The sequence below is a fragment of the Ammodytes marinus genome, assembly GCF_949987685.1.
Source record: "Ammodytes marinus genome assembly, chromosome: 22".
Lineage (NCBI taxonomy): Eukaryota > Metazoa > Chordata > Actinopteri > Uranoscopiformes > Ammodytidae > Ammodytes > Ammodytes marinus.
This window is the reverse complement of record NC_137226.1, coordinates 4,129,339-4,145,827: the sequence shown is the minus strand read 5'-3', so window position 1 is coordinate 4,145,827 and position 16,489 is coordinate 4,129,339. Positions and strand designations below refer to the sequence as shown.

The 16,489-nt window shown below is 39.8% G+C and overlaps 1 protein-coding gene across 1 annotated transcript in view; it reads left to right on the top strand.

The window, feature by feature from the left end:
- Nucleotides 1-3,896: 3,896 nt before the first annotated feature.
- rassf3 (Ras association domain family member 3) overlaps nucleotides 3,897-16,489 on the top strand; it is a 29,278-nt gene continuing 16,685 nt past the window's right edge. The window contains exon 1 of the mRNA XM_080051090.1: nucleotides 3,897-4,368. Within this exon, the coding sequence (XP_079907216.1) occupies nucleotides 4,246-4,368 (123 nt within the window). The 5' untranslated portion in view covers nucleotides 3,897-4,245. The remainder of the gene's footprint in view (nucleotides 4,369-16,489) is intronic.

Below are 16,489 nucleotides of genomic sequence, written 5' to 3'. Positions count from 1 at the left end.
GTGATTTCTGTGGAAGTGTATATTCTCTCCTTTGACGTGTGCGTTCTATTTTTACTCTGTGACAAGAACAAACTCCTGGCTGGTATCTGCAGCTGAAGGACTGGTTAGACTCAAACAAACCTTTGTTCTACCTGACAGCTAGGTCTACATGTACCTTGGCTGAGACAGTAATAGGATAAAGCCACTTCAAAGCATCACATCCAGGTTTAAAGCTATAGTGAGTAACTTTTCCATATAAATTAATGACGGTTATATTCAAGCCATCGCTAAACAAGTTGACATGACGTTTATTAAGTCTATCAGCTCCACTAAACTCTCTCTGTATTTCTCAGTATGGCAGCGTTTACAAACTAGTGTAACGCCCCCCGAAACTGGTACAGGAGCTCAAGAAGAGCCCAAGAAATGTTTCAGTTGATTCTACTGCTAAGAAAAAACCTGGACGTGCAGCAGAAGGTATAAAATCCATGCGCGATCACTGTAAGCTTTACCTCTTGTAGATGCACGGACAGTGTTGTTGCAATTAGTCAGAATTCCTCGTGGGGGCGACAGAAGTTACGCACTACAGCTTTAATTTACCTCAAATAACAGAAACGACTACTCTCGGAAACATGTGCTTTTTCAGTAAGCGGCACTATTTGTTGTCGCGTGGTGTTTTTTATTCTAAAAAGTTGTGGCATGTGTTTTGATTTTATTCGACTACATTCAAAATGTACAGTATCACACACACTGTGGTGCCATGGGAAAGTTTGAACCTTCTAATCCCCCTGGCACAGTGTCATGGTAACAGCCACAGAGTTACAGAGTTACAGTTCAGTGTCTGTGTGTTAGTCAGGAGCCGGAATGTCAGTAATGTTTAACCAGGCTGGCTCCAGGCCAAACTGACTGGACAGTATAGATTTACATCACACACACACACATTCACACATGTACTGCTTTGTGTGTGTGTGTGTGTGTGTGTGTGTGTGTGTGTGTGTGTGTGTGTGTGTGTGTGTGTGTGTGTGTGTGTGTGTGTGTGTGTGTCTGTGTGTCTGTGTGTGTGAGAGAGAGGGTGTGCGTGCGTGTGTGTGTGTGAGAGAGAGGGAGTGCGTGCGTGCGTGCGTGTGTGTGTGTGTGTGTGTGTGTGTGAGTGTGTGTGTCTGTGTGTGTGAGAGAGAGGGTGTGCGTGCGTGTGTGTGTGTGTGTGTGTCTCGGCCCAGTCTAGTGAAGAAAGCTCTTCTGAATTTTGTGACCGAGAGAGTGAAATACCACGTGTGTGAGAAACCTCGTCAAACTCGAGTTCTCAGCCTCAGGTCACCTCTCTGAGTTTTTCGTGTGTGTGTGGAAACATAAATTCATACATTCCTTAACATGAGGACTCAAGAGAAGTGATTTACTTTTGTTCATATAGAGTAGGTGTGTTATCAGACAGTTCATTATGTACTGGCCTAGTTTTAATCCACCTAGTTGTGTAGTTTTTGAGCTTGGTTGAGGTGGAAAAGTTGGTTTACAGATAGAAGCAAAATATTAAAAAGTGCAGTGTTACAGTAAACAAACTTAAACAAATTAATATTGACAACGTACAAGGAGTGACTTCAACATCCAGTGAAGAGACCAAAACAACAAATATGTCTGTAGCAATGAGAATACAATTCTATTCTAATGTTGGTAAGAATAGCCAGTTTGAAAGGGTAAAAAGTATCAATGTACATGTCCACCTCAAGATTTTTAAAGGGTGTATTTTTCGCCCTCCTGCTGTGTGACGCAGGACACTATAAGGGACAGTATGAAGGCATTCTTGGTCCTTATCTGTGAGTGTGTTGGATGGATCTCTGCAGTATTTCAAAGGACACCATGGTGGTTTTGGCTTCTCCAGAAATGCCAGATTTATTTTTGGTTCCTTTTCTAACCTCTACTGGTTTTAAATTAGAGCCCGGCTTTCTAAAGAATCTCTCAGCTTATCCATTGATCCTACAAAGTGTGTGTGTGTGTGTGTGTGTGTGTGTGTGTGTGTGTGTGTGTGTGTGTGTGTGTGTGTGTGTGTGTGTGTGTGTGTGTGTTGTCAAGTGTGTATGTGTGTGTTCAAGTGTGTGTGGTTTAGGCTTGATTTAGTGCAGATGTAGCGTAGATTTCGGCCTACAACTGAACTTGATTTTTCTTTGCAGCTGGGTGGGCTATTAAACCAACAAATAATGTTAGAAAAAAAATCCATTTGATAGTAAAACAAGGTCCTGGAAGAAGCTTTAAAACAGAAGGTACACTACCTGCACTTTTAATGGTCTCTACTCAGTTAATAGTATACAGTTATTTTCCCAAGAAGGGGGCGACAGCACGCAAGTAAAACTCTGATTAATTTTTACGACAACATAAAGTCAGCAGCTGGCCAGGGCTTTAGCGCCACTGAACATACTGTACTGGAGGGGTTAGGCATGTGTTTTATTTGTGATGTAGCCTATACTGCATGACGCCAGAATACTGGAGAAAGTCTTATTAAACCTTATTAGAAACATATTGGGAAGAAAAACGCTTCTGTATCACTGGAACATTAGTCTGTACTGCAAGTCAAGGTTTTAAGAATTAAAGCTATTACAGACAAGAATTCTGTAACACATTAATATAAATAAATGTTGTTTTTTATCGGTTCCTTCATTGTAACTTGTAGGAATATACAGTACTCATATACTATAGTGTTGAGCAGTTTTTAGCTATAAAACGCAAGTTGTTTTATAACCTGCCTTTGACTCTACCCTCAAGATTTGGGAGAAAATGCAAAATTTTACAACAAATGATTTTGCATGAAAGTAGTCAAATTATTTGCACAACATATTTAGTATTAACTTCAACGCAACTATTGCCATTCAAAACTTGCATTGGTCTAAAAACACAATAATACATTACAGTAGCCTATGTCTAGCCAGTTGCCACAACAGTTTAGTTTTCTCTTTCAGTTAAAGGTTAACTGCATCTCTGCACCAAAACCAATAAAACCCTTCTGGTAAAACCAAACCACACCATGTTGAGACTATTCATTTGGGTTTGGCTGATTGTAGCCTATCCTAAGTGTCCTTCAATTGTCCGGAGCAAACATTTGCATGACCCCGACAATACATCTTAAATAAAGAGATGTATAGCCCTTGCATTCACACTTTTGGGGCCCTTATCATCCTGTTATTGTGATAATATGTGTCTTCTCTTGGTTTCTATCTGGATACTTGTGTTTTAGGGAGTTGAGTTTGGTGTCGAATTACATGCAAACACTGGTAAAAATGGACTTGAAAGCATCAATTTGCCTGAGGCCTCTTCTCAGGGTCATCCAGGAAATGTGTTTGGAAAGAGAGGACGTTTTAGGGACAGGACACGAAACAAACCACCACAGGCAAAAACAACAGTTTTTTCAAGTGCTGGTCAATTTTTAGATTTTTTACCCTTTTAAGAATAGTGCAGTTTACAGAGCAATGCAATACATTTGAAAATTAGAACACACGCACACACACAATCTTTTTTGAAACAATAGCAAGTTTGCACTTTATATAGATATTATATACATAAAATATAAAATCAGACTCTAATATTTGCAAGAAAAAGGGAATATCAGAAGAAAATAAATAATTATATATATTCATTTATGTACAAGACCAGACAAGAAATATTTCTAGGACCATTTATTTTTTAATTTTTATCATCCGCAAAATCAACCTTATCTTATCAAATTGGCAATCAGAGTGCTGATTGGCTGTCGAGTTGATTTGGGCGTGTCGTCACTTACAGTCTGAGACGTGATTGGTTTAGCCGTGGTAACTGGCTCGTAGTGGGCGGGGCCTTACTGTAGCTCCGGCTGTCACAGGAAAAGTTGGATCAGTTACATTCAACAGCGTGTGGGATTCACACACAGCAGGCGACGGTTAAAGAGGATATTTTCAGTGGGATTTTATTCGTTTTAGCTTTTGATATCAGTGTGTGGACGTTATTTTTTTGGTGTCACCTGACTGCCACGTTGTCTTTTCGTATGGTGGGAACTTTTAAACGGGGTTTGGGAATGCCGGTTGGCGAGTAAAGTCAGTGTGTGTTTGACGGTTGACGGTTGGAGGGACGTTAAGCGGATTTGAAGGAGGAAATACGCCTTAAACTAAGCAAACAGACACTAATGCGACCACTAAACAGACCTGGTTCGTTTGGAGTTTAATTTTCAAGCGTATACGTGTTAAGAATTCTTTTTAAACGCTGGTTTTAAATGTGGACGAGTTTGAATCGAGGGAGTTTTCGCTGCAAATGACGTGGAATAGCACGATGAGCAGTGGCTACAGCAGTTTGGAGGAAGACTCCGAAGAGTACTTTTTCACGGCCAGGACGTCTTTCTTCAAAAAACCTAACGGAAAAGTCATCGTGAACAAGGTAAAAACAAGAACCAATATCTGCTTCTTTCAACATAACCCTCCATGTAAAGTGTTAGATAAGGATTTGTATGGTAGACACGAAACGTGGGTCCGTTGTGTGAGTCGGGTTGGGGGCGTTGCACCAAACTCCATTCAAAAATACGTGAAATCAATATTAATTTGTTTACTATGAAAAGCCCATATGAAATATAAGGTAACAAAAAGTAATGTGTGATTGTTTATTAGTCCTACTTGATGTCGGCATTGATCCAGATTAAATAAAACGCAGTAATTTGAATTAAATCAACATTTTTAGAATTGGTTCACCTGTTGTCTCTTGCTACTTCAACCAAATTCAATTCCCAACAAAAGGAGCAGCTTTTTATTTTGAAGATTATTTGTTGTGCCGAATTTTAGCACGACATCTAAAACATTCGCAAAGTTGTTATTTTTTTATTTTTACTCCCTGACAGTGGTGTGCCTGAGCTAAGAAAAATTATCTCGACAGAATTGTTTGGCAAGTGGAGCAGGAGGAAGGAGCTAAATTCAGGAATATTAGCATTACAAAAACCAGTCTGGGGCTTTAATCCTGTTTTGACGGGTTTGACAGGTTTAGCCTACTTAGCATTTCACAAGTCGTGCTAGTGCCCCCCTCTCTTGCATATTATATCAGTTATTGAGGTCCCAAAATGTAGTACAATACAATAAACAACAAAAAACCTTAACACACAGAAGACAGGAGGCTTGTGGTTAGCGGGCCAGTGGTTATTACCTCACATGAGCCCAACCTTGTGATACATTTCAGCCCCAACCCAGAATTTCAACAACCCTCAATTAAAAGGTGCATTCCAACCTAGATTTTAAATTTGTTTACCTCCAGATAACATTGAGAGAATTAGGTCTTGACTGAGTGAGCGTTGGATTGAGTTAAAACCAAAACACATTCAGCTTTATCATGTCTGGAACTCTAAAAATGAGGTCACCACATGCACCAGTCCCCATCAGGTCCTTGACTAAACACTGGCCTGTTATGGTCTTCAAGTGGCTCTCGCTCGCACTCATCCACGCAGACAGTCTTTCAAACACAGCTGGCTTGTTCCACATGTACAAAATCTCAGCATACTGTAACAGAATTGAGCTATTCTTCTTCCCTGCCTACTTAGTGTGTGTGTGTGTGTGTGTGTGTGTGTGTGTGTGTGTGTGTGTGTGTGTGTGTGTGTACATTGGACGTCATCATTGAAATTTATGGACAGCCACCAGCAAGCAAGTGTGCCTGTGTGAATTGCATTGAAATTAATGGCCAACAAACAAGCGTGTGTGTGTGTGTGTATTCGTACAAATACTTCTGTGAGATCCATTTTAGTTTTAGTCCGTAGAAGTGAGGAAACTAGGTTATAAGGTTCAGGTATGAATTAGGTTCAGGTTAGTGTGTGAGGGTTGGAATTAGTAATTTAGTTTTGATGGTGAGTTTATGGGGCTATGGAATGCATTATGTCAATGAGTGTCCTCACAGAGATAGAAGTACATTAGTGTGTGTGTGTGTGTGTGTGTGTGTGTGTGTGTGTGTGTGTGTGTGTGTGTGTGTGTGTGTGTGTGTGTGTGTGTGTGTGTGTGTGTGTGTGTGTGTGTGTGTGTGTGTGTGTGTGTGTGTGTGTGTGTGTGTGTGTGTGTGTGTGAGAAACATGGGTCGCTTGCAGGTTCTGCAGCAATGCATGACCCTTCACTTCTCAATATCTGCCCTTTAACACAGTTCCTCATTCCTCTAACATACACATTGTCGCCTATATAACAGCTTTAAATGTTGGGTAGAAATGGCATGGCTCTGGTCTGCATGGCTGCTGCTGCATGGTGGTTTCTTTCTGGTTTACCAAAATGCCAACTGTAATTACAGCTGGAGAAGGGACGTGTCCTTTGGGAAAAAATGTGTGGCACAGTCACTGCTGTGTGAAATGACTGGTTCTCTACCGGACAGGGAGAAGGTCATTGTGAGGAGAGAAGTCTATTTATGATTGTTTACCGTCTGAGCATCGGTATAATAGAGTAGTTCAGGAAGTAATTATGCTCAAAGTCCCGCCTCCCAAGACACATCTGACCAATGAGTGAAGAGTTTGACATTCTAACTTGACATTCTAACTGTTTACATTTTGGTTCACTTCATCAACTGATTCGAACCAGTGGAATCGATAGGCTACCTGGTGAACAATGCAATGCATCATTTTCGCCTATGGTGCAAAATCAAGGAAGCGATCTAGAAGTGTACTATCGAGTGTGAAACTATCCCTAAAGACCAATAACTAGAACAATGTATTCCTTTTACTTGAGGCTGCAGGACCAGCTTGTTTACACTGTTGTCCTGGCAACATTTAAACAACAGGATCACATTATTTTATGAGGAGGGATGATTTAATGTGATTTCAGTTGGACTCTAATAGCTGTGGGCATTTCTCATTAAGTCGACAGAGGACAAACAGACAGACAGACATATTCTGCATGGTCTCACGCATGCACGCACGCACACACACACACACACACACACACACACACACACACACACACACACACACACACACACACACACACACACACACACACACACACACACACACACACACACACACACACACACACACACACACACACACACTCTTGTGGTCTGACAGGGATGTAGAGATGTAGTCTGCAGTCTGGCTGGATAGAGGATTTAACTCCATATCACACACACACACACTCTCTCTGTCGTAGTAACCCCCACTCACTCGTCCACCTTTTCAGTGTGTGAATGGTGTTTCTGTTGCAAAATGTCACACTGACCAGTGGGTCTGTGTGTCAAGCATGAACAAAAATGCCTGAGGGGTAATCCCAACCCCCTCGCCCGGACACACACACATACACACACACACACACACACACACACACTGGACAGCTAAAGCAGCTAATCTTCAATTGAAATGGCCCTAACAGACTGTACACTCACTGTATTATTAATCATATTCCTGACGTTTATGGCAATGTTGCAGCAAAACATTTCATTAGTCTTTTTTACATTTGTTTTCATTAGAGAACTTGTGATTTAATGTGTTTTATTAATGCAGAATTTGTATATGAAAGTTTAACATTCGAGAGCTATTAGGCTGCATTTGATTAAATACATGTAGATACTATAAGAAGCTTAAATATACACAGTCTATAAAATGTTGAGTTCTGGTGTATTTCACAAAGCCTTACCCCCCGTGACTTTGTCAGTTCTTTCCATAAATATTACATCAGTCAAACCACTGACTCTTAAATGCTGAATTCTCCGCCTTTTAAATCAGCTTATGATTTAATCTGTTGCATTACACGATGGCATTAATGTTCATAATCGCCGTGTCACACACTCATGAGAGGAACTTTGGTGTGTGTGTGTGTGTGTGTGTGTGTGTGTGTGTGTGTGTGTGTGTGTGTGTGTGTGTGTGTGTGTGTGTGTGTGTGTGTGTGTGTGTGTGTGTGTGTGTGTGTGTGTGTGTGTGTGTGTGTGTGTGTGTGTGTGTGTGTGTGTGTGTGTGTGTGTGTGTGTGTGTGTGTGTGTGTGTGTGTGTGTGTGTGTGTGTGTGTGTGTGTGTGTGTGTGTGTGTGTGTGTGTGTGTGTGTGGCAATCTGGAAAAGGAAGTGGTCATGTCCTGTTCCAGTGAACACAAAAAAAAGGTTCCCATGTGTTCCAGGTTAAAGCGACACGCTGCAGGCAAACACTTAGTTTTTTACATGCACTGCAATTTAGAGATATTTCGGCCAGTTTGCTTCCATAACATGTCTTCTTTCATACTAATATAATAAATAAAAAGGTACATTTAGGTGTTTATTTAACTAACTAAACCATATTCTCAACATTAATTTGTTTTCAATACTCTGAACTGAAACACTCAACTTCTTCTTACATCAATGTAACTTTTCATAATCATTCTTAGCACTATTCTGAAAGTTAATACAGATTCCTTCATATGATATATATTATATAATTGTCTGATCCATTGTTGGTACATTCTATTCTTAAAAACATGCAGAAGTAACTTAGTTAAATACGTTTTTTAAAGAAGTAATAAGTTAACACGTTTCCCTTTTTACCTGCAGCGTCTCACCTTAAAATAGATGCAAGTGCAGCCTGTGTTGTTTGCCTTTCAAATTAAATGAAGTCACCTGCCATGAGATCATAGTTAGTAATGCAACAGTGTTTGTTGTTCTTAGCACCAGTCATAGGGTTGTTAGATTGATGGTGCAATCTGCCTCTGCACATTATACCACGCCCTACAGCCCTACAGCCCTACAGCCCTCCCCATGGTGTGTGTTCACCTATCTTCATCTGTTTGTTTTTAGACCCATTCACAGGCATTTAACACAGCCAGTTTGACCAGTCCATCTGCCCAGTTCATTCTGTGGTCATTTCCATTGTGGTCATTGTGGACTTAGTACTCAACTACTTAAGTCAAAGGATAGATACCCCTGGTCAATTATTACTCCACTAGTGAAAGTTGCCCAGTTACATTTTTACTCAAGTTAAAGTAGCTGAGTAATTTGCTTTTAAAAATACTCAAGAATTCAAAAGTACAAAGTTTCCGTTTTGCTAGCAAAGGATTAACATTCCCACAAGACAAGGGGATCAAATTAAGAAGTGAAGTGACACACATTTTGACCCAATTAAGTTATAAAAGGACATATTCTTAATCATCGCTCAGTCGTAAGTTTCTAAATAAAGCATACACTTAAGTACATTACAAATATTCCAAAAATGTACCTTAAATTGAGTACTTTAGTTAATTTACTTTGTTGGTAATTTCTTTTTTAAAGCAACCGGCCACACAGTAAAGTGAGGTCATTCTCTACAGCGTCCTTATCTGGGAAAAGTACCGTATGCTTTTTATCTCCAAGGGCAACGGATAGACAGACTGACTGACTGGCTGGAGTTATAGACAGATACACATCTTATCGCTCCCTCTGTTTCATTCTCTCTCTTTTTCTCTCACACTCAGTAAACAACTGTAACACCGGTTTAATATGTGGGCCAGCTACAGCAAACTTGTCCGTTCATTTACATGTGAACTGGAAAAATAAAGTGTTTCTATGGTGCAATTTACATTTCCTAACACTCCAGAAACTCAATTTGTGTCAACACCATGTTCCAAACAAGTGCCTCCTGCTTCAAACCAGTGAAAAAATCCATATACTGTAATACATAACCAAAATTGTTCAGACTTTGTAGGAAAAGGTGTGTGTTCTTGCAGGTCCACATCCCATATGAAACTGATTCATACAAATAATCAGGGACTTAGAAATAGAGAAATTGAATATTGAAATTGGTTAATATCAGTCGAGTGATCCTAACAAATCATTTTTGCTATAGGAATCAGGATCAACTTTGATGGACTTTGCTCAGAGCTATTACGGAGAGCTGATAAACCAAATTGGAGGAACCTATCATATCTTCAGAACAGACACTAAATGATTAGTTAAATATACAGCTCCGGAAAAAATTAAGAGACCAGTCTGGATTTTTCTTAAATCTTCATTTCTACTTAACTTATTGAAAATGCTCTGAATGTCAAAAAATGTATTGGAATTGGGTAGAAATGTTGTCAGTAGTTTATATTATAAAACCAAAATGTTCATTTTACTCAAACATATGCCTTTAAATAGTAAAACGAGAGACACTGAACATTTGGAGTGGTCTCTTAATTTTTTCTGGAGCTATATCAAAGGAACTTTAGTCATGCAGAAGAGGCACACCAACATTGTCTTATCTTTGTTAAACCCTGCGTGGTGTTTTTGCCCTTTGGACACGTGAATCCAGATCTGTCTTTTCTCACATTCTCTCTCTCTTTCTCTCTAGATTTCCTTCCTCCATCTCTCCATCCTGGTTCCTCCTCCATTGTGTGTCACTTCCTCGTTGTTCTCGCTTCTCTGTCCGGTTCTCTCAACAAGGCCCAAAGCTTTGTTGTTGTTAACATACCCTTTGTTTACATACCAGTTTACAGAGTCTAGGCTGTGTATGAACACCCATTAGCGCTACAAGGCTAATGATTCAGTCTTTAAAGTGGAGTCAGCGATTCTGGAGAATGGTTGTTTTCAAAATTCAAATACATTTGTCAGAATCTGTGAATATCTCCTCATGATCCACTGCTTGTCTGTACTGTGTGTATGTTGAAAACATATCCAGTGTTGATGATACACAGCCCAGGCTCTGTAAACAGGCATGATGCTAGCTATGGTGGCCCCCTTTGTTTACATACCAGTTTACAGAGCCTTTACCGATTTTGACAACAAACATGACTCGCATTATATAGTTTCATAATGCAGAGGTCTCACCACATCCATCACTTTGTTTATAACGATATGAGCAAAAATATGATTTCACAAGAGCTAGTCTTAAGCTTGTGATTGTATCTTCCTCTGTTTCCCCAGCAGCATGAGGCCTCAGGTTGGTCGTCTGGCACATGGAGCGTCATGTGAGGGACTTGGACTTGAGCTAGCTGTGTGTGTGTGTGTGTGTGTGTGTGTGTGTGTGTGTGTGTGTGTGTGTGTGTGTGTGTGTGTGTGTGTGTGTGTGTGTGTGTGTGTGTGTGTGTGTGTGTGTGTGTGTGTGTGTGTGTGTGTGTTAGGTGCTTTCCTGCAACCTTTTTGAAGTGTTTAGACCCACAACACTACAGAGCCAAGTTGCCAACCCTAAACACAGGAGTTAGAGTTACACATCTCTTTCTCTTTCATGTTTGTACGTGGTGTGTGTGTGCATTGCTGATTGTTCTGCAAGAAACTTGATCGACCGGTTGCTCCTTGCACTGATAAAAATATCAGGCTTGATTTAACCTGCTCAAAAAAATGAAGGCAACTTTTTTTTGCATCAAAGACATATTATGTAGAACCAAGCTAGTTTAGTATTTGTATGAACTACAATTTGTGAACGTAAGACATACATTTTGCAACTAAAGTTAAGTCAACTTAACTTCTCCTTGTAAAATTAAGTTGCCTTTGCTTGAAACATTAAATTGTTTTAAATTCCAAAACACTTTTTCAGCTATACACCTTACTGGTCCCTTGCTGCTTCTCAAGCTTTAATAAAGCCACAAAATAAACTCCAGAGTAAAGAGTTAATGCGAAATGTTTACCTCATAACTTTGCACACAAAGATAGCTGTGTGTGTGTGTGTGTGTGTGTGTGTGTGTGTGTGTGTGTGTGTGTGTGTGTGTGTGTGTGTGTGTGTGTGTGTGTGTGTGTGTGTGTGTGTGTGTGTGTGTGTGTGTGTGTGTGTGTGTGTGTGTGTGTGTGTGTGTGTGTGTGTGTGTGTGTGTGTGTGTGTGTGTGTGTGTGTGTGTGTGTGTAGCCCAGTCTCTAGATTGTCTGCAGGTTACATAAACCTTTTTTATGAGACTCCCCTTCCCCAAAGGAAACATAAGTGGAATTGTTCTTAACTGCGCGGCCCTCGCTATCTCTTCAAACAGAGTGCTTTTATTTTATGCCTGGAAATACACGCGCGCACACACACGTACACACACCCCTCCTCTAAGGGCAGTGGGCTGTGTTTATAATAAGATAAATCTGCCTTTGAAAGTTCCCACCTGCGTCATGGAGGATATGAGGTGTTTCTCAGGACTGTGTGTGCGTGGTAGAAAAGTGAAAGTTGGAAAGAGATCTATAAGGATGCATTCAAGATACAGCATGTGCAAGGCTTTGCAACAATTGGTCTGCATCTGATATGATGATTTTAATGTAGAATTCAATTGTTCTATACTTTATGCATTTGACTCATGACAAACCTGTTTTTTTTTCATTTTCTTATCATCGTTTCTAGTAAATTAAGAAGTTATTTCTCAAGCTCAAATGCCAAATATTTACTTTTACGGTCGGCTTCTCAATTGGGAAAAATCTGTTTTATGTAACTGAAAACAAAACACTTTTGGGTTTTCGACTCTCAAACAAAACTTACAATACAAATCATGGTGGGTATTTTTTTCACCACTTCCTGATATAGACTAAACGATAGTCAGACATATTAATTGTCCATGAAGGCAGTAGCCATTTCTTTCAGCACTACAGTAATTGTCTATATTATTACCCAGTGGTTCTCGTGTGCCTGTGTGCTGCTGATGAAGCTTGTTGACAGTGATGAACTACGACACCAGCTGCTTTACACAGACTCACTACTGTAGTCCAAACACTCTGAACAGGTGGTCGAGGGTTCCTAAAACTATTCTACTCCTTCCCCCACTGACTGTATGTTACCCCCCTCTCTCTCTCTCTTTCTCTCTCTCTCTCTCTCTCTCTCTCTCTCTCTCTCTCTCTTTTTTATTTTTTCACTCTCTCTCTGTGGACAAACTGACCACCTGTAGCCTCATAACAGGGCCAAAGGGCACCAGATGTCAGGTGTAGCTGACTTTGTTAATTACATTTCACCACTAGGACACATTATATATTCATAAAGCTATAGTGCGTAACTTCTGTAGCCCCTATAAGGAATTCTCAGTGTAACAACAACAACACTGTAAGCGCATCTACATGAGGTAAGCCTTCAGTGATCACGCATGGATTTTATACCTTCTGCTGTACGCCCAGGTTTTTTTCTTAGCAGTAGAATCAACAACTGAATCATTTCTTGGGCTCTTCTTGGGATTTTTCTGAGCTCCTGCTCCAGTTTGTAAACGCTGCCATACTGAGAAATACAGAGAGAGTTTTGTTGAACTGATAGGCTTCATCAACTTTGTGTCAACTCGTTTGGCAATGGCTTGAATGTAACCGACATTCATTCTAATGAAAAAGTTACGCGCTATAGTTTTAAGTAAAAGCTGTTTTAAGATAAAAGAATATAGAAGAAATATTTATTCCACTGACTGCTGTAAATGCTTTAATTACTTTAATCTGCATCTAGGAAAACGTCCAGGCCTTCCTTCCCATGTTTATATGATCAGTAATGTAGCGTGTGTGTGTCTGTCTGCACTGTGTGTGAGCTAATGTGTCACACACACCACCAGCTCTTTAGCGAGTACCTCATATGGGAACAGTTTTTAAGACCGGCTGTTCTCTCCCGGGGCCGCCATTATCGCCTAACCACAGCGCACTTTAAAGTGTGTGTGTGTGTGTGTGTGTGTGGTGGGCTCTTTGATGTCTAAAGGAGAAAGTGAGGGTCCCAAATGATGATAAACGACATGGCAGCAGGTTCACAGAAAGTGTGTCGGGAAGACCACCCCCCTCGGGAGGCTTCCGCAGGTTTATATTTCAAGGAGGGAAGTTTTTGGTGACAGTTATTGATTGTGGTTCTAGTTTGAAGGTTAAGGTGGGAATTTAGTGTGTGGGCAATGGTTCCATTCTAATTTAACATGGTATAAATTGGAAGTAAACCTTAATATTGGGGGCGCCCTTAGCTCAGTTGGTAGGGCGTCCCCCCCCGGGCCGGGCCCAGCAGCAGACCCGGGTTCGATTCCCACCCGCGGTCGTTCTCTGCATGTCACTCCCCTCTCTGCCCCATTTCACCTCGGTCTCTCTGCACTGTCAATAAAGCATAAAAATGCAAAAAAATAAATCTTAAAAAATAACTAAAATATTGGCCTAATTTGACTGATTTCTTTAGCAGATAATCAGCATAACATAGCAGGAAAACCAACAATGCAGAAATGTCATACTTATAGTCGCTTTCTGTGTTTTATAAATATTTATACACGTCCGTCCGGGATGTGCCCATGCTGGCAATTTTGATGCACATCTATTTGTGATACTACGGTAGGGGCTCACTCTTGACCCCTTTGACCGTTCCAATCACTGAAACCGTAATGTCACTAATAGATGTCCATTCTCCACCAAAGTCTAGCTTGCTTGACAGGACTATTTGAATATGTTCTGGTCATCTTTGTGCTATTTTATGATATTTTATTTGAGCAATAGTTACATATTAACCTCCTTGAGATGTTTCCTATTCAAATCTCATTTGCAAAACATTACTTTAAATGTACTTTTAACTTAAAGCAACGTAGGCTCTCTTCTGCTGAGTAATGCTAGGTGTAATGTGTTCAAAAATAACTTGAAACTGTTATTGCAGCAAATAGCATTCCTCACACACTCACTCACCACACCACCACAGCCTACATAATGGCAGGTTTACACATAATGATGGTATAAAGTGACAGAAAAACAGACTTGCGTGTCAAATAGACCATCGTCCTATGTGTCATCGGCTAGTTTAATTTGACTACTGTTAAAGATGAAGCACCAATCGGGCACCGAACTTACACAAAGTCACAACTTTAAACAGCCAATGTGTTTGGATCTGTTGATCATTATGTTAAAGTGTGTGTGGTGGTTTTCAACATTATCTGACTCATCGTGTGATGTGTTTAGGCTATCCTGGTGTGTGTGTGTGTGTGTGTGTCTTTGTTTTTTGTGCGTGAGTGGGAGCGTTTAAAGGGATTTAGGGATTTTCCACAGTTGCAGAGGTGAAGAGGCTTGTCTGTGTCTAGAGTGACATTACTACAGTCATCATCATTAACACACGCACGCACGCACACTCACACACACACACACAGAGAGCAACACACACACAGCAGCACATCTCACAGGTATTGTTTCCGTTGTTTCCATTATCGGGTCCCATACAGACACACCCGCCTTTCACGTCCTCATTGTGTCCATTGTAACTCAGCAACCTGCACTTGCATTGTGATAAAACACGTTACGTAATATAACACTCTACTCCACTTCTACTGTTTCACATGAGATATATACTGTATAGTTTACACGTTTATTTAGACTAAACTGGAATTATCACAAGGAAATACCAGTGGGGATTAAAATAGCTTTTTAAATGGCTACAAGATACATCAAAGACAAAGTTATCGTTTTTATCACATTTTAGCCTTAAAAACTAAGAAACTTATTCTCAATGTAAACTACAGTGACTGTTCATTGCAACAGTAGTTCTACAGTAAATATGTCCAGCACCAAACAACATTTTTTTTTAAAGTGAAACATGTATTTTCTTGTAGCACACTCATACCTTTTATACATTTTATCTTTAATTTTAACTTATAAATACAGTAATCAAGTGCAGAGAACTTTTGTTTAACATTCTTAAATACATTGAGATATTGACAGCATTTGTACACATAGAATAAATCTACTACAACCAGTGAAGTTTACAGTGGTGATCTGGGTTCCATGTTTAGGGAATGCATTTCTTGAGAAAGAGAAGAAAAAATGTATTCTTGAGAAAGAGGAGTTGTAGGGTTGTAGAGTTATCAAGTAACATTTCGAACTCTTGACTCAACAGAAATTTACACAATATATAAACCAAACTGTAGTTGTGGTTGTGTGAATGCCACATACTGTAGTGGACTGTGGGAGTTAAAGGTGTGTTAATATGTGTTTTGATTTAGACAGTGTGTTGGTCATTGAGTAATCAAGGCTTCGGATATGACTGATAGTGACTGGCTCGTTGCTCTGTTGCCTCATATCTGACTCATTGGAAGGCTGTTGAGTGAGTTTGTGCAGTGAACATTGTTAGACATTTTCATTTATTGCAAAGTTAATGTTTAGTTTATTTGCTGTTGCTCTATTTGGCCAAAGTCCTGATTTAATATGGTTTCAGTTTGATCTACAATAAGTTAAATATGGCAGTAGTAGTAGCACCCGATATCGATAAAGAGGTTTTTATTTTTCAATGGGACTTTCCTGGTTTAAAAAAAGGTTAAAAAAAATATATGTCTCTAGTTTCAAGCATTTTATTTTAATTTAGTTTAACAAAAAGTCAAATTAATCTACTTCCCCAGGCCTCAAATATGGAATCCAACTTTTTTCTCTTCTATTATATGATTATAATTTAAACATTCTTCTGTCGTTAAGATAAAACAAGGATTATGAAGACATTTTTGGGATTTAACCACTTCCTGACTTTGTATTGACTCAATGACAGAATGAAGAATAACTCAACAGGATATTAGCTTATAAACACAATCATTAGTTGAAGTCCTGTGTGAATGCACTGTGTAAACTACTGTTCACTTTTCTGATGGATTAAGCTCCCATGAGGAGGTATGGCTTATTGTTGGCTCATAACAAAAGCACACACACACGCACACACACCACCTAATCTTTCGTCTTTCTCCAAGGTTATAACCATGAAGTTTCAT